The 23,645-nt window shown below is 28.3% G+C and overlaps 1 protein-coding gene across 4 annotated transcripts in view; it reads left to right on the top strand.

Moving 5' to 3' along the window:
• The window catches only part of LOC148230056 (neurotrimin-like), a 521,584-nt gene that overhangs the window by 388,935 nt on the left and 109,004 nt on the right, over positions 1-23,645 (top strand). For 3 of the 4 annotated variants that reach the window (XM_088197575.1, XM_088197572.1, XM_088197574.1), the window contains exon 2: positions 3,041-3,621. In XM_088197575.1, coding sequence (XP_088053701.1) covers positions 3,516-3,621 — 106 coding nt within the window. In that variant the 5' untranslated portion in view covers positions 3,041-3,515. Of the gene's footprint in view, positions 1-3,040; positions 3,622-8,841; positions 9,150-23,645 lie in introns of those variants that run through there. The other variant, XM_088197576.1, reaches the window with a different exon arrangement.

The following is a 23,645-nucleotide window of genomic DNA, read 5'->3' as shown; positions in this document are numbered from 1 at the left end:
GAACATCATTGAGTTGATGGGATCAACCTTATTATCCCTTAGTCATGCACAACGTATTAATATGTGTGCTGAAACCACGGGTATTATTACGCCTGAAAGAACATAAACGTAAACGCCTTATGTTTTTAAAACGTTTATGCACAGTAAGAGTTTAAAATTTAACTACTAAAAATACATATTAAATAAATATTATTATTTAATATGTATTTGCAAAAAAATATGTTACAACAATTGATATTTATATAAATACTAGATACGTAATAAATCATTTGTGTCGTGAATCGCAATAAATAAAGATTGTATTTAATCTTAGGTTACACAACTATCTTGATGAAATCATCTAAAAGGTTAAGGCGTATACTGGGACATCTTTGCAGATTAAGCGTATGCTTTATTGATGCTGAAGTCAAGTCTAAAATATCGATTATTTCAAATATTAAATTAAAATGATTTTTCTATTGCGAGGAGAGGAGATTAAACTTTAAATAAAATTTTTTTTTTAGATTATTTTAGCGCCACTTCAAGGCGCATGCGTCTAAATATGTGGTTTTTCTACCTGCTTGGGTTAATTGTTTTTGCGGTCTTTCAGTTTTTAAAAAACCGTAAGTTATAATATCTCAAAACAACGTATTTCTTATTTATTTAAACTACATGATTATTTTGGGTCATATAGCTAGTACATTGTTTTCGAAATTACATTTTAATGACGCACCTTTTTATTGATTTTGTATTTAATATCGATTATAAAATTGATAGCAATAAGTGGTAATTGCTTTGAATTTGTGAACTAAAAAATCATCAGTATATATAAAACATAAGCAGAAAGCCTTTATTATTAACTTTGTCTCAAGAAAAGCTCGAAAACAATATGTAATTCATATAATCGTCTAGTGCTCAGTAGCATGCTTATAATAGAAAATGTTTTTAGATATCTGTATAGAAAGGAATACTTAATAATTCTAAAAAGGTATGTTAGGATATGATTCACTACTTTGGCGTTAATGAGTATACTTGGGAAAGCACTTTCTTAAGCCGCTGTTTGATAATAATAGATATCCAATACAGAGATTCTGGAAGAATTTAATTATCGTGTGCTACCTTATTACAAACACTTGGGTTCTAGAGCATTTAGACAACTCTCATATAAGTACAGCTGTCGGATAGTATAGATTTATTTTCATCCAGATACTCGCAGTTGATAGATCATTGTGGTCTTTTATATGTATTTTTTCTGAATTAGTTTAAAGCTGTTTTTCTTTACACATATATATAAATAAATCATAAATATAAAAATAAATTCAATTAAATTGCTACGATAAAAATAGAAAGTAAAAAAACGATTTACAATATAATTGTATTGCCTCGTTTCAAATATCACTATATTACAAATGTTCAATAAAGCGGGCAAATTTATATTATAAAAGTTACAGAATAGAACGATCAAACAGGTAATAAATAAAGATTGACTTGGTACTTATTAAAGTATGCTTGAACGTTTGAAACGGTTGTTAAAGAAATATCAGGAGTAAATAATTTTTAAAAAGCTATATCCGCGGTATTTTATAAGGTTTTAGGTAGATAAAAATAAAAACTTATTAGGTTAAAGACATAATATCGCCAAAATAATATGCAGAAAACAACAATTCTATGAGGGATTATTAAATATTTTTATAAATGTTATTGTAGATATAAAATATTATGATTAATTTAAGCTGTGTTCAGCGTTTCGATGTTAGAAATATTAGCTAAAAACGTATTTTAAACACTAATTTAATTTTTTTACTTTAAGTACTATCATTCATTTCCGAAAAGTGGTTTTGAAAAATGTTTGTGACGTAAAACTGTGACAGATTAACAATGTACAAGCGTCAAGAAATTGCACGACAAAGCTTCATAGGAAACCATTAATCTTCCTTACGCAAATTAATGCTGTTTTATACACATTGTGCTATACACAGGGTGTGTGTGTTTTTCTGTGAAATATAATTGTCATTAAACTTAATTGCCCTGAATTAATTATGTCTAAGTTATTCGACCGCCTCTTCTGATTTGTTGAAAACACGCAATTAAGTGAAATTAAAAATAAACAAGGCAGATGTTGATTTACATACATTAAATACCAACCCTTTAATGCACTTATTATTATACATATTATTTTTGAACATATATTAGCTCAGGCTAAATTTGGTTAATTCGTTTAAGTTAGACTTAGGTTTTAACAGCAAATAAACGTTACGCAAAAATTAAGATTTATAGACAATTTAGAGCAGCCTATATTTACTCTAGCGTCATCGGCTATATTACATTTTTGCTAGTGAATATATATCTACCGATGACAATGTATTTGCTTATTATATTTATACTACTAAAAATATATATTAAATGAAAAATTCACATTCACTGTAACATATATTGTATACGGTAGATACATATGTATTTATAAATATCATAATAAAAAATATAGTTGTGATATGAGAATTGTAAATAATATTTAGAAAATATAGATAATATACAGTTAATTTATAAAAATCAAATAATTTTTTACATATATTTTTTCCCCATATTTTTAATAATTTTCTATTAGAATAAGAACATATAAATATGAGAATATATAGATTTTAAAAAGGCAGTTATATGTTACTCAGTGAAAAATTTATTTAAATTTACATTTATTAATAAAAAAGTGGTTTTCTGATGTTAAGATGCTGCACAGAAAAACTTTTTTTAATAATGTTAATAATATTCTTGTTGTATTTTTTTATATCTATAATACGAAATAGTATGATTAATAGATGTAATTAAAATATAATGATGATGATAGCTTTAGTGCCATCATATAGTGTTTTCAATACGATTGATTTGTACATTATGTTTGTATTGATTTTTATTTATTTTTTTAGCAGGTACGATACAAATTTTTAATAAAACAAAAAGTATACATATTTATCTTATATCGTGTGGTATATATTGTCCATAACGCCGTAAAAGGGTTAAACAGCTCCACGCCTTATCTAATTTCAATCTTTCTGTTCTGTTTCAGGTCAAACGCCGCTATTGACTGACCACGCACACGAGGAAAAAGAAAACAACAACAACAACAGTAACATGAAGCACGCGAGAAAAAATATATTTATTATATTCTCGCCCGAAAAATAAAAAAATAAAAAAATCTTATCGGGCGAAAATAAAAAAAGAGCGGGACTAAAGTTTTCCGCGATAAATCATGTCGCGATATTTAATATAACATTGGATACGCGCCGTATAATAAAATTCAATACGCTAAAGCGTTTTCGGTAGAGAATAACGCGTGTAAGGAAATATTATTACTAGTATATACATATGTACGTATACCCTTTTACAGTAGTCACGAACGATGAAGAACACGGAGTGGGGAGTTACGTGATCACGTGGCCTGACCTATTGGGGTAATTTTGTTAAAATGTGTCGCTCTCGTGTCGTGCGCCTCGGTACTCAAAGTGTACTGTTTATGTGATAGTGGAGTGAAAATTGAATACATGCTGAAGGCCATGGGAGATATCCTTAGAACCATGGCGAGTCCTGGAGTGCCGGGGAAAATCGTGGGACTCGTTCTACTGGCGACACTGTTCCATTCAAATTATGGTGAGTTGAATATTTTTTCTTAATCTTAACGAGCGGAAACACTTTTACGAAATCATATCACCTAACACTTAAGATCGACATTAGGTATTATCTTAGATTCTTATGTAACCTTGGGCCATTCTAGTCATTTCATTTTAAGATATATATGTATTAAAGTAATTATTGGCGTGTGTCTTGATTTTGCTTAAGTTTAGTTTTTATGCTGCGGTGGTTTTTGATTATTATTAGCTTTGGTAAGTTTGTGGTTATTGTGCAATACATGGTGTCCTGCACGAATTATATATTTATCGGTAACGCCAAACGCTGTTGTCAAATTATTAATCTTTTTTTATTGCTTAAAGTCTATCTAGTATTTTGCATAATCTCTCAATGCATTATAGACAACGAACCAATTGATCTTTATTTCATTGGTAAAATCACAATTGTCGTTTCATTGACTTTTAAATTCGATTAATAGAACTCTCACACAATAATTTCAACATATTTGATTATATCTTAAGTAGATCTTTCAAAAACGATGCAAATATTATTTTGAGAGCTCATAACATGATGGTTATTTTACGTATGGCTTCTAGACTGTTACTTTATAATATTAAATGTCTTAGAATGCATTTGGTCCATTGGTTACAGTGCGTTTTATTATTTGTAAAAACATATTACGTTTGTTACTTATTTTTTGAAACAACACAAAGCATATATTAAGTAATAATTTTGATTCTAAAAGTGTTTCATTATTTTACATGCAAACGAAATTTAACCAATAAAAATAAAAATTAAAAATGCGTTAATTTTACATCAAAATATATTTATAGATATTTTATATTTATACTATATTTTTTTAGTACTTAAGAACTGTAAAATATTAATAGTTTAGCACCACTGAGTCTTTCGATATTTTTCTATTCTTTTTTGTTTTTGGTGTTACATTTACTAATACCGATAAAAATTTACTATCCATTGTCACCAAACACGTTCTACTTTTAACTATACGACCTAATTTTAATTTCCATATAAGTGTACTCAGAAATTTAGTTTATATATTAAATGTTATTACATCATTAACAATTTTTTCTCTGCAGCATTTCTATAGCATGCAAATATTGATAAAATCCATACTTTTTGCAATGTGGGACTTTATAAAATTCAACTTTAAAATATTATCATATTTTTTTTTTATTGTGCTTGTTAAATTTTATTCAGGGTAACATTCCTAATTATAAAATTAAATAAATTATGCCACAAGTGGAATATTTTATTAAAAACCTCAAGTCATAAGACTTATTTATGAAATAAAAGTATTTTATTTTATATTCACAATAAATATATACTATTTGTAGGATTGCAACCAAATATATAAAACCCAAGCTCAGATTCTCATTTGGCTTTAAAAACATAGCATTTCCATATAGGTATAAACACGAACTTAACGAACTACGGTCGGATGAAGACAAACCTTCCCCCGTGCCATTAAGATTTGTTTTAAGGGTAGAATAAACATTGGCAACAGCTGCAGCAATGCCCTTATCTCCCTGCAAGTTTCACACAAACTCATTTCGCTTGTCAGAGACAAACTTGCGTTAAGGGAGTGAGGTGAGAGTGAGTACATACCTATTACATGTATGTATACACACGAGGGTGGTTGGAGCTAACCCTGGGCTCAGTACTAGTGGAGCAATATTCGTTTCTTAATTAGTTCATTGCGCGTTACACACCCTTGTTTATTCAAGCACTGTAAATATTGGAGAGTGTGTCAAAATGAAGATCTGTCCTTTGAATGTGTGTACATTGTAATTACATATTTGCTTGGTGTCGTTTTGAGATGCGTAGATTAAAATTTAGTCGTAGAAACATGCGATTATCCGCACGTTTTATAAATTGTGTTGATAGTTCAATTTATTTTGTAAATATAAAGAGTAATAATTAAATAGCAAAATGACGCTTAAGCGAAATAATAATTATGGAATATAAAATAGCTTAGTCTGATATCTGCTTAAACAATGAAAATAAAGCATCTTTTTCCTTACATCCAAGCAAAAGTATAGAAGTATACTTTAGAAATATCACAGCTTAAAATCATTCTGAAGAGAATAAGTAAATTTAAAAAACATATTGATGTTAGATTATTAGAAAAATAGCAAATTATATTAAAAATTAAGAACTGAATTGAAATAGAATTTAAGAAAATATCTAGACGATATTTAGACACTTTTTCACACAACTTCAATTTTATTATGCTTAAAAAAAAAGTTTATTAATTAATAAATAAGTACAGAAATTACATCATTCACACAAACATGTTAAAAAATCTGTATTATTTTTGCGTTTTTCTACAAACATGTAATTTATGAAACTAGGAAGGTGATGTAAAATATATTCAATTATAGCTTTGATTCTTTAAATATTTTTTAATGTTAGGAACAGTTGTCATTGATTACAACACTTAGTAATCTAAAGTTCTTTGGACATTAAGATAACAAAAAAATCATTGAAAACTTTGAAGAACAATACGATGAAATAGTGCATTCTTAATATGGACAGATAGGTAATAAAAAAATAGTAGGTCATTATCTCACGTCTTATTGAATTTAAAGTACTCTTTTCTATTATTGTTTTTAAGGGTAAGGGTTAATTATTTTCCTGGTGTTATTTGCGAGGGTGTTGTCCAATGTTTAGTACTTGCATTATTAACACTGGCAAGAAACCCTTGACTTTGCTTTGCAAGCATAAATTACCCAAACGTAAATAAACAAAGGCCCACAAAGGTATTCCGGCTCTTTCGTCCATGACAAACTGCTTGGGATGCTGAGACATTAATATAATACAAAACATATTGGATTATGTATGTCTATTTATTTTATGCATACTTTATTATTTTTAACCATAATACCGGTCGAAATAAGTTATAAATTTAATCTTATTAACAATTTTACGCATGATTGATATAATCTTAATTGTTTATATTTTTGTAAAATACATATATTATATTTTATCTAATGATAATCCTTAGATGTTAATAAATTTATTTTTTTAATTTAAAAATTCAATTCTGTAGACGATAAGTCAAGCAACATATTGATTAGATCTTATTTCTTGTGCTTTTTTAACCTGTTTATGCATAAGCGTTAGCGACGAGACCAGCAAAAGCAATAAAACTTGAGGTAAATGGTGAACATAATGAGTTTTTCGCAGTTATTATAAACTTTTGCAGGGATATTGTTTTTATCAGCGTTGAGTTATGAATAAACTTTCCGCGAGAGCTTTTTTTTTTACTACGTTGTTGTTTGTTTGAGGTAGGAGCGCCATTTTAAATTCTATACTATATTAACTTTCTGGGTACAACTTTGATCGATAGGTATAAAGCAGCGTTCACCGAACTTCTTAGTCTTTGCGGAATATTATAATGTTAATTAAGTCAGGTTTCAAAGGCATTTTTAAACAATTTTTATTTTTATATTTTTTTAATAAGTTAATTTATTATGCACATACTTATATAGGTTTACAAATATAAGCCGTATAAACTGCAGCGTTCTTCAAAAGTTCTGTGCAAGCTTTTTTAAATTAGCTCTGAGCTTTATTTGTTAAAAATCATAAAGCATGAAATACAATATTGTTTCACTCTTCTGATTATCGTCTACTTTAATTTCTGTTAGTATCAATTAGAGCTTTATTGTTTAATTTAATGTGCTAATATTTTTTATGTTAGACTTCATCAAAAGTCGATAAACATCTAAATCATCAGAACACTAAAAATCAAAACTCGTATTATACAAAAAGCTTCTCTAGTTCATAAACTTGTGAAAAGCAATATATTTCGAAAATCTATTGTTAAATTTTGACTTACACCTAAAAATATGACATTCTAGCAACTATGAGATTTTTTTTATTTTTATCTCAAGTCCTAACGTAAACTTGAGTTTTTTTATTGCGACCTTTAGCTTTTTGTATTGATTTTTACACTTTTAATCTATTTTGTTATAATCGTTGGATTCGTATTACTAATATTGCTAAAGAGCTCTATACGTTATACTTCCATCTAAAAATCTGTTTATTAATATCTAAAATTAAGTTACTTCTTAGATTATTTAAGACAAATTGATTTTTATATACCTGTTTTTAGTGGCAACGTCACAAATGAGCGCGGACAAATGGGCGTGCGTCAAAAAAGCGCTGCAATATAAGCGCTGCGTCATAAGAGCGTTTACCAAAGTAGCGCTGTAACAAAATAGCGTGCGTCAAATGCGCAGTTTGACAAAAGAGAGCACGTCATAAGAGCGCAAAAATACTTTGAGAAAATCAAGTAATGAATATTTTAGGAATTAGGTACACAAAATATATGTAAATTATGAGAAATTTCAAAAAATAAAAATTCACGAGATATAGGCGGTAAAATTAGTATTTTACGTGCCAGAGCGTAATGACTATTAAAATGATTAGTCAATAAAAACATTAGTATTTATTAATTATTACGTACATACTCAAGTATGGCTCCCCATCCCCATACGTACGATATACATATATTTTTATTAAAATGAAACGCTGGTTTTGAATTTATCATTAGATATGTTCTGTAATGTTTCATTAAATTGACAAATAATTGTCGACTCGACTAGCAATAAATGCGTACAGTTATAGGGCAGGTATATTAATTATATGTGATAAATAAAATATAATATTCAATTTTCACAGCATCGCGGTTGGATTTTGGGGTCCTTCGGCTTAAGTAACTGATGGAAGGAACACGAAATTCACAAAAAATAGTTTAATCGTAATCGCGAAAAATTTAGGTCTCTAGTAATAACACATTAAAACTAAATATAAGACTAACAAAAGAATCATAAAGATTCACCAATTACTACTTTAAGTCTTATTATCGTAAACATAATTTTAATTTTAATTTTAGTATTTAAAAAATCGTAAGTAACTCCCTTTTTGATAATTAAATTGAATTCAGCAAAATTAATGTTTTAACTATTTTTAGATTTTAATAATATTTTTCATATAAATAAACTTGAAATGTTTGACATTATACTTTAAATAGGTCAACAACAACAGCAAGGTGACCTTCGCGTCACTCTCGCATTAAAAAAACAAACAACTTGTATTAAAATAATTCGAATTAGAGATAAATATTTTAAAAATAGACAAAGAGGTGAATGACATTTGTTATTTTTAATGAAGCATAACCTTGAATTGTCTGGATGCATCTAGAAATATTTAAAAAAAACACCAGTAGCTACGCGACCGCGGTCGTAAACAGTCGAACAAATTGTTTTGTTACATTTTTCTCGAATAAGTGTTCTCGTTCTTATTTTTTTATAATAATATCCGTTTCGATGTTTTTAATTATAAAGTGATAGTGTAATTGAGTGTATGTGTTAGAATTAAGCAGTGTATAATTGAAATTAGTGTAGTGTGTATAATAGTGTTTATTGCATCGGCGCGGCGCGTGGCGCGTGGCGCTGGCGTCGTTACAGACGCCGCGCCGATGCCCCCCTCCCCCCGCACGATCCGTCACGCCGAAGGACAAGGTAATGTCTTTGGAATTTTCTGTGTCTTTTGAATATATACTAGTTAACCCTTTGTGCTCGTAACAATGTGTCGACATCCGAGTGTATTCCAATTTACGTCGACAAAACTTGAAATGCATTTATTGGCTTTGTGTTGGAGCTAATTTTGCCAATTTTAATTTACTAATGGTAAAAAAACTTCCGGTAAACACATTTTAGTAATATTCAATTTTTAACTTATGCAAATAACTCAATAATAAGTATATTGTAAAATTTTTAATCGGAATATGGTCGTTTCGCGTGGTGTTAAGACCGATAATTGACACCGATAATTTACGGTGTCAATTAAACTCATTTTTTCCTTCGAAGGGTATCTATATTTTTATCATATGGGATAATATGCTCTAATTGTGCATAATTCTTACTTAATATTGTGTCTGTTATCAAATAAAAACGATTTTAGTATGACGGAAAAAAAGAGCGAGATGCAAGCAGAGCTCGCTATTTCGCTCACACTATTTAAATCAGTGATTGACAACTATCGACAACTCAAATAATACTATTAATTATTTATAAATACATATATTGATTTATTTTAACAAATTATTCATATAATTAAGAATAACGATATATTAATGTTATTACTGTGACAGTAATAGTAGTAGGAACGATATCTAACCACTTAAAACAAGATGGATTATGCTTATTTTAATCTTAAATATCATGACAATTAATTGGTATGGTGCGCCAAGTAAATATTGTTAACCTAATATAATACCTCTGCACCAAGAGATCCATTTACCCGAAATTATAAAATAATATATCGATTTATAAAAACACTAATCAATTTACTAAGGGAGATTATTTTATTTTAATTATTTTTAAGCTAATAAAAATATTGTTTCTAAAAGAAGTTTATATATGGTCCCCTTTTAAAATTGTAAATTCTACAATTTTTTTTTTTAATTTTCATTTTAATTTTTAATTTAATTTATTTTTTACACTTTCTGGATTGATAGTGCAGCAAGAGCATTTAGTATGCTAAGACTATTTCTACCAATATTAAATCTTGTACAAGTTTCAAGTTTTAGAATTATCTTTTAATGTAATCATTTTTTATGATAAATTTAATTATTTTTTTAAAAACTGTTTTAATAAATTCCTAAATATTTTGGTATGTCCAAATATGGTTTTAATTTTAAATATCATTAGGGAATAACAGCATTTTCATATTTCCAAGGTATCGGGTTTTCTAATAAGAAATTAAAATTTTTTTCTTCTACTGAAATTAATGTATAATGGTCAATTGGAGTCTTTTTAGGAGATTTGATCTTTTTATTGAGCATTGTTTTAAAATGTTGTAGTGCTTGTTTTGCAAAAAAATTAAATATTCGATCTTAGTGATTATTTTTAATATTTTTCTTAAAAACCACAAGATTCTTTATCTTCCAAATTATAATATCTAAAAATATTGGGGCGATATTCAAAGCTAGTTATAGATAAAAAGGGTATTTTGTCAAATATTGTAAATCTTACAGTATTATTTATAGTAATCTTAATCTCACTGATGTATATCGTATGTATGGAAATGGGGAGCCATACTTTCGTATGTACGTAATGATTAATAAATAATAATGTTTTCATTTACTAATCATTTTAATCGTCATTATTCTCTGGCACATAAAATACTAATTTTACCGCCTATATTTCGTGAATTTTAATTCTTTGTAAATTTCCCACAATTTACTTATATTTTATATTCCTAATTCCTAAAATATTCATTACTTGATATTCTCCAAGTATTTTTGCGCTCTTTTGACGCGCTCTCTTTTTTAAAGCGCTCATATGTCTCTCTGCGCATTTGACGCACGCTATTTTGTTACAGCGCTACTTTGGTAAACGCTCTTATGACGCAGCGCTTATATGACCGCGCTCATTTGACGCACGCTCTTTTGACCGGCTGCCGTTTTTAGTATATTAAATAAGCTTTTTTCTCATGTATAAGTTTTTTCTGAACTATTTTACTTTTTATTTATTTGAAAGATCGTTTCTAGAGTTCTATTAATAAGTGTATGATAAAACTTTTATTTTTCTTTTAATCTCTAATTTAAATAATTTTCCTTAACAATAAAAATCTTCCGATTTTAATTTGTAAGAGAATTAATATAAATAACAAAGCCATAATTTTCACTTATATTTATATTATCAATAAGCTCTTCGTGTAATAAGGTAATTAATTACCTGAAACTTATTTTATCAGTATATTAACACATTATTTAATATGATTAGTCAAGTTTTTCAGCAATTTACTTATCTGATTATAACTGACAGATATAAAATTTATTATTCCATTTCGCTTTGATGCTAAAAATAGAAAGCTATATCGTTTTAACGCACGAGCAGAAACAATATAGTCATCTTGAACATCGTATTAAATTAAAAACGTGACTATTTTTTTAAAAGTTTTAGGACTTATATAACAAATTAAATAAGATAGATAATTTTTACAAATTTCATACAGTATCATTTTAAGCTTTAATAAATGTTACAGTCAAATATAAATTAATAGTTTTTTTACGTTTCAGTAAAATCATATCTAAATACAATTTTACTATATATTATATATTTATATTGTTAAAAGATGCATCAGTTGTCAGTAAAATTACAGTGATTGTATTTCTAAATATTTGTTTTTACTATTAAAATAAAGATTTAATGTAAATATATGATATGTAAATTTCAAGACTTATAAAAGCATGAAAAATTAAAAAATATGGATATGGATTTTTATAGCAACAATAAAATGTATTAAGGTTACGTATATACAATATTTTGATTTTAAAAATAGGAACAGTTATTATTTTTTTTTAATTGGCTCGTTATTTTAATTTATTTATTCCTGCCACCGTAACAACTCATTTAGTTTATGTTAATGTGTATTGCAGCCACTAAAACCCTGAATGCCCAAAAAAATATTACCTTAATAAATGACTTAAAATATACCTTAAAGTTATAATAAAAAATACCTTAGACGATAATGTTTATATTGATTTACAAGATATGTAAATGTCAATAACAACTATTCCATAAATACTAGTCATTCGGAGAAATTGCAAAGTTGCATGAGGAATTTCGGCAATTACACCATGTTTTTTTTATTTTTTTAATTTAACTGTTTTATAAACGTCTGTAATGAATAACATGAAAATATTATTTTTGACATTGAAAAATAAAACAATGGGATGTAATGTTAGTGTAATATTTTTCTATTCTATTTTTTTCATATTTTTACTACAAATATAAAAGGTTAAACTAATAATATATTTAGTATTAAAATATTCGATTTAATTAGAATCGTATCTATTAAATAACGACAAATACAAAAATATTTTCATTAAATATTTCTTGAAAGGCTTACTTGTAAATGTGTAGGCACCATCATAAAACATTATTATTATTATGTTTACACTTGTGTACATAAACATAAAGAACCCTCATAGGATATGAGCAATTCCATCGGAAAATGTATCCGAAGAGAAAAAAAGCGAGATGTATACATTTTGCATCAATCGAATAAAATAAAGTGTCAATGCGAGAGGTATTCTCGAAAGCTCCAACGAAAAGAGAAGACAACAGACTGGAAAAAAGAGGGAAATGTTGTGAGAGTGTTGTAGGCGAGCTTTGTGAAAGTCCCCGTGGTGTGGTACATATCGATTTCCTCTTTTCTCCCTAAGGATACAAGAAACGGGATACCTTTCCGGCGAAGGAAAAAAACATCTAGGCATCATCTGACACTCAATTTGCGCTGTTGACGTTAACGTTGGCAAACAACTATGTAATTATTATTGCAGTTAGCATTTATTTTTTCAATTGTAATGTGTAATTTAACACTTCTAGTTTGACTTATTGTTTTATTCCCATTGACGTTTACGCGTCAAAATTAATTGAGCCGTCATTGGCAATGGTACTACATGTAATCAATTTGGGAAAATAATCGAAGCAATTCTTTTCGATTTGTGAAAAAAAGTTCCAACCATCAGTCAACGTCCGTTCTGAGGAATGGACGAGCTTTGTGTGAATCCAAGACCCTGGAGACCGCAATTTTATGCCCAAATTCATCCGAACATCCATTCAAACATTTATATACAAACCGATACGTCATTCAATTAAAGCATAATCCTATCCTGTAATTTATTTATTTTGTGAAAATATATGCATGATTTAATATTTTATAGTCGATGCACATAAAATATGATATATTAGTACCATATATGTACAACAACTAAATTAAAAAATATTGGACCTTTCTTTTGGAACTATTTTGGCGGAGCACTTAACTTATTTTTTAGGTTGGGTAATTCTTAATAGTATAAATAAAAATAAAAAATGGTACTAAAGAAATATTATTTATTTAATAAACATAAAAATACAACTAAGTAAAACACCTAATGACTTTGCTGATTTTGGGTTTTTAAATTACAATTTTTCTTATATCAGGCACAATATTGGTTAGTTGTATTTTTATATCTGCCGTGGCGTCGAGTCTATTTCTGTATTTTTTTTTTGTTGCAATATATTTAGAAAATCCTACTTCGCATAAATACGTCGTGGAAAACAGAAGTAAACAAACCAGATCTTGTTTTGACACATTGGGGAACTCTTCAGTCAGACTCGCCCTGAAAAAATTTAATGGCTGATCCTTATATTTTTGTTTCAGATCAGAGTCAATAATTAAATCAATTAAATTCTCATAATTCCTTGCGCTTAAGTCCACTGGTTTAACTTTAAAAATGGATTCCGAAACGAGAAATCGTCCTTACTAGTTTTCGGAAAATATTCCAAAAGAGTTGTTTTCAAGTTATATAGGTGTTCTAAAAATACTAGAGAAACTTCTTTAACCCCTTGAAAATTAAATTTATTTAAACATTTATCTAAGACAGAAAAACTATTAGATTCGACTAATAAAATCTAAAATTGTATTTTTTTATCAAAAGATTCAATTTTATCTCTCATATAAAAGATTGTAATACTTTTTCCTTGTAATTATAAGTTAGCATCATTGCACTTTGTAAAAATATCTGCCAGATATGCAAGAAGTATCAACCAGGAAGGATTTGTTAAAAATTTGATAAAATTATGTTACAATTTATTTTGTGCCTTCAAGAAGACTAATAATTTAATTTGAAGTTCATAAAGTCTTAATAGTGCTTCTCCTCTGGATAGCTATCTCACCTTAGTATGTAATAAAAGTGCTTTATGCTCACTACTTTTTTCATCCCTCAAAATTATAAAAAATCTGGATTGAAGTGGTCTAGATTTTACATAGTTTATCATTTTGACGGCTTCATCCATAACATTTTATAAATTTCTGGTAATTTTTATAGTCAACTGCATGCCTATACAAAATACAGTGACTGCTAGTAGCTCTTGCAGCTACTTTCAGGATACGTGATACAACACCTTTCATTTTTCTTACCATCTGTACAAATATCAATACACTTTTCCCAGCCTATCTCTTGTTTTGTAATGTAATTATAATACAGTTAAATATATTTTTTCATGTAGTTTTTCCATGTAGATTTGCACACGTGAGTAAATCTTCTTCAGTACTTTTATCATATGTGTAACGAGCAAATACCAATAGCACATCTAGTTCTGCGACATTTGTAGATTCATCCATTTGTAATGCATATTCACTGCAAAGTCCATGTCGACGAATTAGCTCTTTCTCTATGCTAGTAGAAATATCTTTAATGCGTCGTGAAACAGTATTATTTGATAATTGTATTGCATCAATTTCTTCAGTAGCCTGCTCAAACCCATACGTCACGGTGTCAAGGAACGAAATACGCGAGCCGATGGGTGTCATTTTGGTCCCAAAGTATTTTAATCCAAATATACACAAAATTCTTAGAAAATTTGTTTTATAATGCATTCATATCATTATACATATAACCATTTGTCATGAATTTTGTCATTTTGTTTATATTTATCAATAATAATATATTACAATAATAATATATAACTTTCATCGTACTTTCGTTTTGGTCTGTTCATAGATGACACAGACATTCGATTTTGAAGAAATTACAATTTTTGGACTATTTTCTCTTTCGATGTAGACGTATCAGTAGAATTATTTGGCCTTTTTTTCGTCAAATTTCCTGTTTTCAACCAAAGATCCATGGGTAGTTTTTGAATAATATGTAAATTCTGTAATAATTTTTTTTTGCCAATATGTAAAAAAATCTGTATTGTAAGCAATCAGACTAAATTATTGTACAAGAAAATCGATTCATTTTTATGCAAATTTTATGTAATTCATTTAAATTTCCAAAAGTCAAACCCAATTCTGTTTTAATGCAATAAATTAGTTTCAGGAATTAACACGTAGAATAAAAACGCGTGAAATTTATCCGCAATAACCTTTTGTAAATTTGACAGATTGGATCCTAAGACTAAAAAATCACGTGAATTAATCGTGTAAAAAGTGGCATTCGTGGCAAAAAAAAATGCGTAAAAGTAAAATCACATAAATAAAATTAGCATAACAAGCACAAATATCGTGTGATTAATTAGCAAAAAAAATATTTTTTAAATTCGATCATATTTTAAAGTTGAAAAAAAAACAACCCTGACTTATGAAACTTTTCCCATTAGAATTTATACACATTAATTTTGAATCTTTATCACATATTTTCGAGCTTTTTTATTAGATTTATAAACAATTTTTATGTATTAGCAAGACTAACAATTTTTTTAATTTACTTCAAAGTTTTTTGAAATATCTATTTGAGCTCCGCGGAACACCAGTGTTCCGCGGAAGATAGTTTGGGAAACCATTGTATATATATTAAATAGAATGCTTGTCTTTTTACTGCTAAATAGATATATTTTTATATATTTTTTGCGACATTTATACGGCTTTTACTAAACGTATTATGTTTTAATAAAAATTATAATATTGTATATTTATGACAAAAAAATTTAAAACTAATAACTACGAGGTGTAATCAAAAAATACAGTGACTGAATTTTTATAGCAGCAACTGCTAAAGCTACATTTATTTGAAGTAATAAGTCCGATAGCCTGTTCCATTGAGATAGTCAGTGTCAAGTTTGAACAAGTTATGAGTTGTCAGCCAACTTCCAGAGCCGGAACTGATTTAAATAATATAATATTTATCGATACCTCTTTTAACTTCGTAGAAATGTTTAGTAACAAAAACATTTTCATATGTATTAAATAAATCATATGGTTCTCTTTTAATATATTCGGAATATTAAACCTGAAATATCTATATTATTTAGGATAGAAGTTTATTTAATTATTTCATATTTTCTATCTAGATATATATTATTATTTTTTTTCGCAAAGTTTAATTTATTAAAAATGTAATGATAACTGACATTACATTTTTTCTTATTATGTAAAAATGAATATCATATTCAAATTATGAGATGAAAATGGATAGACGATTGTATCCGATCATGTTCGTTATTAAAATACGTCAGAAAAATGTACATATTTCCTGTGAAATAAAACGGCAAAACGTTTTATGTTCGAGCTGACGCATTGGTCGTATTTTTTGTTAAAAGGATGAAAGAATGGGAGAAAAAGAGAGGACGAAAGAAATAATAATTCTTTCCAATCTCATATTCCGTGTTTACGATATTTCGCAGCGTACACTTGTCCGTATTTTAGCGTATAAATGATCAGTGAAACGATTCAATTCCTAGCCAAAGGATCGGAAACAGATACGGAATAGGCGGACCTTAAGGGCTGACCTAAATTTTACGCCCTTCTGTGTGAATTCGTCGGATACGGCCCTTTATGGTACGGAAGCACGAAAAAATAAATAGTTTCTTTGTACCCGGCGGTTTTATTAATTCACGCTTATTAAAAGTAACTGGTTTGGTATAAACCATCAGAATAATATATTGAAGGTTATTGGATAAATTCTCATAAATAAATAATTTAATTACAGCCTTCAAATAATACCGACGTCGATAGATGTTGCCGTATAACTTTATCTTGAATTGAGCTCTTTATTGAAAACTTACCTAAGATAAGGCTTTGGAAAACTGCACGCTTGGGTGGCGAAAGATACAGCAGTAGTCCAAGTAAATAATTATTATTTTACTCTGAATATTAAAAATATACATGCAATGAAATATATTTTCTATTAAATTATATCGATAAGTAAAACACGGCATGTTTTAAATTAATTAAACACAGTAACACCGTCACGTAGGCGTAGTAAAAACTAATATACGTATATAAAAATAATCTACGACTTTTACAATAGTGTTACTTTCTATATTGCGCTCTACAACAAATACCCTTTATTAATTATTATTTATAATTCACATTTGATCGAATTAAACACACGAAATGAACGACCAAAGGTGGCAATTCGGTCACATTAGTTATTAATTCAACGACGCCAAATTAATAGGTGAGGCGGTCGTTTCCCAGTGAAATTTTGTGTAATGGAAAAAGGGAAAAAATAACGCAATTTCGCACACGAAAAGCTCTCGATTTTCGTCATCGCGTATCGGAGCACAATCTCGTTTATTGGGCCAATTTTCGTACGTAATGTGGAAAGCTCTTGGAAAAAGCTACGCGTCGAGCTTTTGTCCTGGCGCCAAAGCATTAATCGTATTCAATTTTGGGAGCGTGCTTGTTTGCCGTTTTTTCTCCGTTTTGTTCTCCTACTTCAACGCTAATTTTCCACCCCCTGACATGACATGTTTTTTCTCATTCGTCTTCAACGAGTTTTGGCATCTGTTTTTAACCCTTACACAAAGCAATACTTTTCTAAAAGTTTATTTTATAAACTAATCTACATTTCCATCATATTTTATCTTTATATTATATTTTGTGATTCTTACTTTGAAATACTTTGTCACTAAGCCATAATTTTGCGCAGGTCTAAGACTAAATCTGACTAGTGTAGGGTTGGAAAATCTCCACCTGCTTTAAATAAAATAATAACGCAAATATTTTAATGAGAAAGACAATATAAAAAGGCTAATATAATTTATTTCTGATTTCCATTCGAAATTTATTTTTGATAGAAACTTTTACTTGTTACTCCCAACTTAAGACACAAAAAAGTTTAGCCCAAGCACAGTGACACCAATTATTGACTAAGATTTATAAAGCAGCCGCTTCCCTCTTTACGTCAACTTAGTTGTTTAACATTTCTTTTGTCATCATAAGCGCTTACAAATTTTCCTTGTTAGAAAAAAGACCGATCTCAATATCTTTGAGTAGTTAAAACAATTACTACTCATAAATATAAATATTTTTTTAAACATATCTATAAAAACTGTTTAATATTAAAACTAAATACGGGTTATTAGATATTGTTTAAAAAATTGCTATTTCTCACACAGTTGATTTATTACTAAAATTTTACGCTTATGTTATATGTGTCATGTTTTTACATACCGTTTGAAGATTTTATTATTACTTTGAACGTTTTATAACTTGTTTACTAGTGATTGTGTTACATAATATTTAATATGTGTTAATTTAAATTTATTTAAAGCTTTTAAATATGTGTTAATTAAATAAAAAATCTAAAATCTGTAAAAGAAATTAGATTTTTATTTGAAAAAAAATCTTCACAGGTAAACATGATTCAATCATTTTTTAAATAAATTTTACTACAATATAAGTTACAGTGTTTATATATAAAATTTACATAGTACTTTCTAGCGTATATAAAATTTATTGTGATAGTTTGTTTTTTCCATTATTATCATTGTAATTAAAAACATATATATAATATTACAAATATATACAATACATATTAAAGCAATATATTCAACTAATATTGATATTTTTTTATATACAGAACGTTCTATAATCAAAACATTGAATTATATATGAAGTATTGACTATTTCATTATAGTGCCACTTATTGTGATATGTTTTTAAATATAACTGTATATTACAATATTGTTTAGCTAAAATTGCAATATGCGCAGTTAAATCGCTTATCTAGTTGAGGGTTAACATTTACATTTTTCGTGTTGTCTTCGAGAATAAATTCAGACATTTTTTTGTTGTCTCAATACTCAGTTTATTTCTTTTATTTATATATGTTTTTCCTACGCTCTCTGGAGCCAATTGTAAGGTAATCCCGTATCTCTTCAGCAAAGCATTTTTTTTTAATTTGACTGTTTTCTGTACCATTTAATCTATCTATGTGAAATCCAATTATTAAATTATTGAAGGTAAATTTTTAATAATAAGAATTTTGATCATTTAGAATACAATGAAATAAATAAAACAGTTTTTTTTTACTAGAACGACTTAATATTACCAGGAATTTCTTCGTAACGAATCTTGTAACAATATAATATCGAGCAATATACTTTCTATGACTCTTAGTCAAGCATTATTATTTAGTAGGTTAAGCACTTCTTAAGAATTTATTGTCTTGACGACATATGTATATACCTGAGAATTAACACTTTCCATGTTTATTCAAATAGTAAAACTCAAGCAAAACTATGTAATGTTGTATTTTATAAATATTTAAGCAGTGGCAAATAATATTTTTTTTACACAAAGGTAATATTTTTGGTAGCTTAATAAAAGTTATTTGATAAGCAATATCATTTATTATTTTTTTTACGAATTTTAAACATCGTTTTTATACTCAAATCGATTTTTTTTTATGTATATATTATAGTTAAGTAGCAGTTGGTAGAAGTAATAAAATATTTTTAAAGTAAAATTATATCATCTGATGTTTTTAAATATATTGTGGTATATAAAACCGTTATAATTTCATATTTATAGTTTGGTAGAAGTAATTTAATATATTTTACGTAAATTTATATATAAATATATTGTAATACATAAGACACTTTCAATTCCAAAGATAATAATTCAGAAAAATATGATTAATTAGTTGTTTATAGAGCGTAGCGAAAATTTTTATTATTTAGTTTTTTTAAATTTGTAATGATTCTTAAGTGCAATATTTTATATAAATATTAAGATAAATTTTAATCCTCATTGAGAAATATATTTTTCAGGAAGATTATATTCAGTACTTTTTTGTAAAAAAAAAAGTGGCAAAATTCCACATTTTATATAAGAAATTATATATTCAGTTTTTAACCTATATTTATTTTATTATATTTGAGGCAAATATTCATCCAACAAATCGTCTTGATTTATTGTATAAGTGTCTATTGGCGAATGTCTTCCTTCAAATAACCGCAGATCATGTATTTTAAAGAATTGAAAAGTCTTGATTCGACAAATTTGATGAACAAAACTGCTGAAATAGTCTTCAACAAAACTCTTGTTGGAGTGGTAATTAGATTCATCTGCAGAAACCACGTTCACTCTCACTTGCAGAAATGGGAATAGTATTCAGAATCAGAATCAAATACAATAGTTTTTATCAATATGTCTTCTCGATATTGTATTCACGAAATCATTTATTTTTTATTGAGATGCAGTCTGATTGAAGTTTTTAATTTCTAGTACTCCAAATTTCAGTTAAATATTATCACCTTCATGCTAATGATTATGCAATCCATTTTCGATTATTTTTTTTAATTCTGTATAAAATGTATTAAGGTTGATGGCAGGATCATTTATTTAATATTTTTCTTTAAGTAACGATGATCACGTATGCATTTATAATAGGGCTCAGACTTGTCTTCTTTATTTTAAAACTTGTACCAGTATTTTTATTTTCTTACTTGACCTGTACAGGTTCATGTTGCTGTCGGGTCACACATTTTGCTTTTTAAGCCATCATAAGTGCATGTATCGTTTGTATCATTGCTTCTTTAAAATGATACACAAGAGAATAAACATTATTTTACATAATCAAAACTATTCGCAAATAAGATGACACTAATTGGGTACTGACATGGCTCCAAGTAATTCTGCATACAAATGCAGCTCTAGTATTTTTTGTCAAATCATGGTATATGATGTAAAGTTTATTAATAAATAATTTCATTATTAGCAGTATCTACTAATAATGCCAAACTATTATATTGTTGTAGAAAAACGTTCTGACAGAATTTTTTTTTACTCAACTTTTACACTCAAACATCTCATAAGAGTAATGAAGCAAATTACTCCATCTGCCGTTACTTTTTAAAGCAAATTTATATGTAAATTCATTCCAACACCTTTAATAAAATTATTTATTATGGAAAAGTTTCAGAACACTGTTCCTGTGCATTTTATGCACATGTACTGGTTTTAAAACGTATATCAACTTACCAGTAGATCTTCCTATAAAAGTTAAATATTATGTATTAATTCCATAACATAGTATAGAATTCCATAACTACTTAGAGAATTGTCCAAAGGGTCTGCTCGCTTATAAATACTTAGATACACACAAAATGAATTTACTTACCCATAAAGGCAAAAGTATAAACCTCGCGTGCCCACCTTGTGCTGCGACACATTTATGTAAATTATTCACATTTGTGTGCTGAGCCAAACTGAAAGTTTAATTAGGACATGAATGCAACGCGACTCCATATAGTGGAGCGTGTATTAATTTTCACGTCGGCATGTAATTGTTTCGACGGTTATAGAAAAACGAGACTGCGCAACGTCCAATTAAAATTTTAACAAACCGTCTATACAAACTTACTTTCTCTGGTCCGTTTGCTAAAAGCTTTCATTTAAGTTTAATAAATAAATGGATGAGTATTACAAACTACTAGTTTATAACCGTTGTATGACAAAGAAATATCTCACAAAACTTTACTTAACTTATAATTATAAGTTACATGAAGAATATATTCATATAATAAAACTTTTATCATAGTTGAAAATAAAATAATTTATTTTTAATTATACAGTTAGGAACTTCAATTGTCATAAATACTTGAGATAAGTATGTTCTTGAGATAATTATTGTAAAAATATTGTTACGACAGCGACAGAAAATGTCTTAGAACAGACACCAGGAAAAATGAACAAGAAATGTTTCAATACAAAATGTCGAGAAACGACATATAAAATAAATCATACAAGAGCATATTTTAAAAATTATAACTTTCTGCGCAGAGAGTAAAAAAATATACAGAGAAAATAAATGACAAAGAAAAAACACACACAGCTCATTGTGAGCAATGATAGCAGAGTTTTTAACCGTAAAGTTCAAAGTCAACTTCGACGAACTTAAACTAAAAGGAGAAAGAAGGAAAGTCAAAACAATATTCATTTTATAACATGGTCTTTATTTATTATTAATTACAAATATATATATAAGAAAAGGGAGGCGTCTCGTTACCGCTCGCGCCGACTTTCACTGTAGAACCAAACAACCTAACCTTTTTAATGATATTGTATTGATTTATTTTCATTTAGGTATATTTTGTAACTGTCCAGCATCATCCAATCCATGACTAACTGTTCAAAAAGCGAATCACTAGTGATAGAGCTGTCCACAAAACAAAATAATTATAATTAAAAAAATCATTTTCTTTCGTTTTATTCAATTTTATAATTTTGATTTGCGCGGCAATGTCGGCGCGGCTTTATCGTCGCGGCAATGTCGGGGTTGTATTGCGCGGCTATGTCAGGGCGGCTTAGTCGGCGCGGGATTATCCGGCGTGGCTTTGTCGGGTCCCCCGTGTAGACATTTCGATGACCAGTTAAACGATGGAGAGAGGAACTCAGAACCAAAAACAAAATAATATCCTAAAAAAATTGACTATTTGTTGGACCAAATATCATCTTATTTAAAGACATTTAAGATTCGATACCATTACTTTTGAATTGATTGAATTTGATCAATGTCTCGTTCTCTCCAAATCTCCCCTAAGATATCTCGTTCTCCTCAACGTCAACCATAAATGTATCAATATGGTCCACATACGTCAAATTTCACGGTTCACCTTAACCGCACGAGCATTCGTGCGTAATTATCTCGTCGAACAAATCCCGTCCTTGGGCTTTATTATTATCAATTAGGGCAGATTTCGGCTCGAGCGCCATTATTGCGGATTTGATCCAGACACGGGCGCAATTATTATTAGCGGCGCCCCCTTTCGCGACATGCGGCCCTGAACCGCGTTCAAAAGCCGGCCTTAAGTCGTTTCACGGGGCAAACTCGTGCCGAGCATTGCCAATTGACGTGTACTATATAAACCAGGGGTTTTCAACTGTTTGTAACAATATAATACAGACTTTTAAATGACGTACATAGTCTATTCAGATATTATTGAAATGTATGAGACGAGTCTAGGAACTTTTATCGCCCGCAATTTACCACCAGCAATTTACCTACAAAAAATAATCACTAAAAAATTACCACCGCATAGCTTTTAAATGATCGTCAACATATTTAAAAGTTATTTTTTATTTAAATTTTTGCCTTAGGCTATTGATTTTGAATTATATGAATTATATAGGAATAGTACAGAATTTTTTTTTTAAATATATGTTACATATTATTTCAAGATCTTAGCATATTTTAAAATGATTTGATTGGTTTTATTTGGTAATTT

Source organism: Plectrocnemia conspersa, unplaced genomic scaffold, assembly GCF_051122295.1.
Source record: "Plectrocnemia conspersa isolate PC_06_02 unplaced genomic scaffold, ASM5112229v1 ptg000011l, whole genome shotgun sequence".
In the NCBI taxonomy this organism is placed as follows: Eukaryota; Metazoa; Arthropoda; class Insecta; order Trichoptera; family Polycentropodidae; genus Plectrocnemia; species Plectrocnemia conspersa.
The sequence above is the reverse complement of the archived record's forward strand: the minus strand, read 5'-3'. Positions and strand labels throughout refer to the sequence as shown.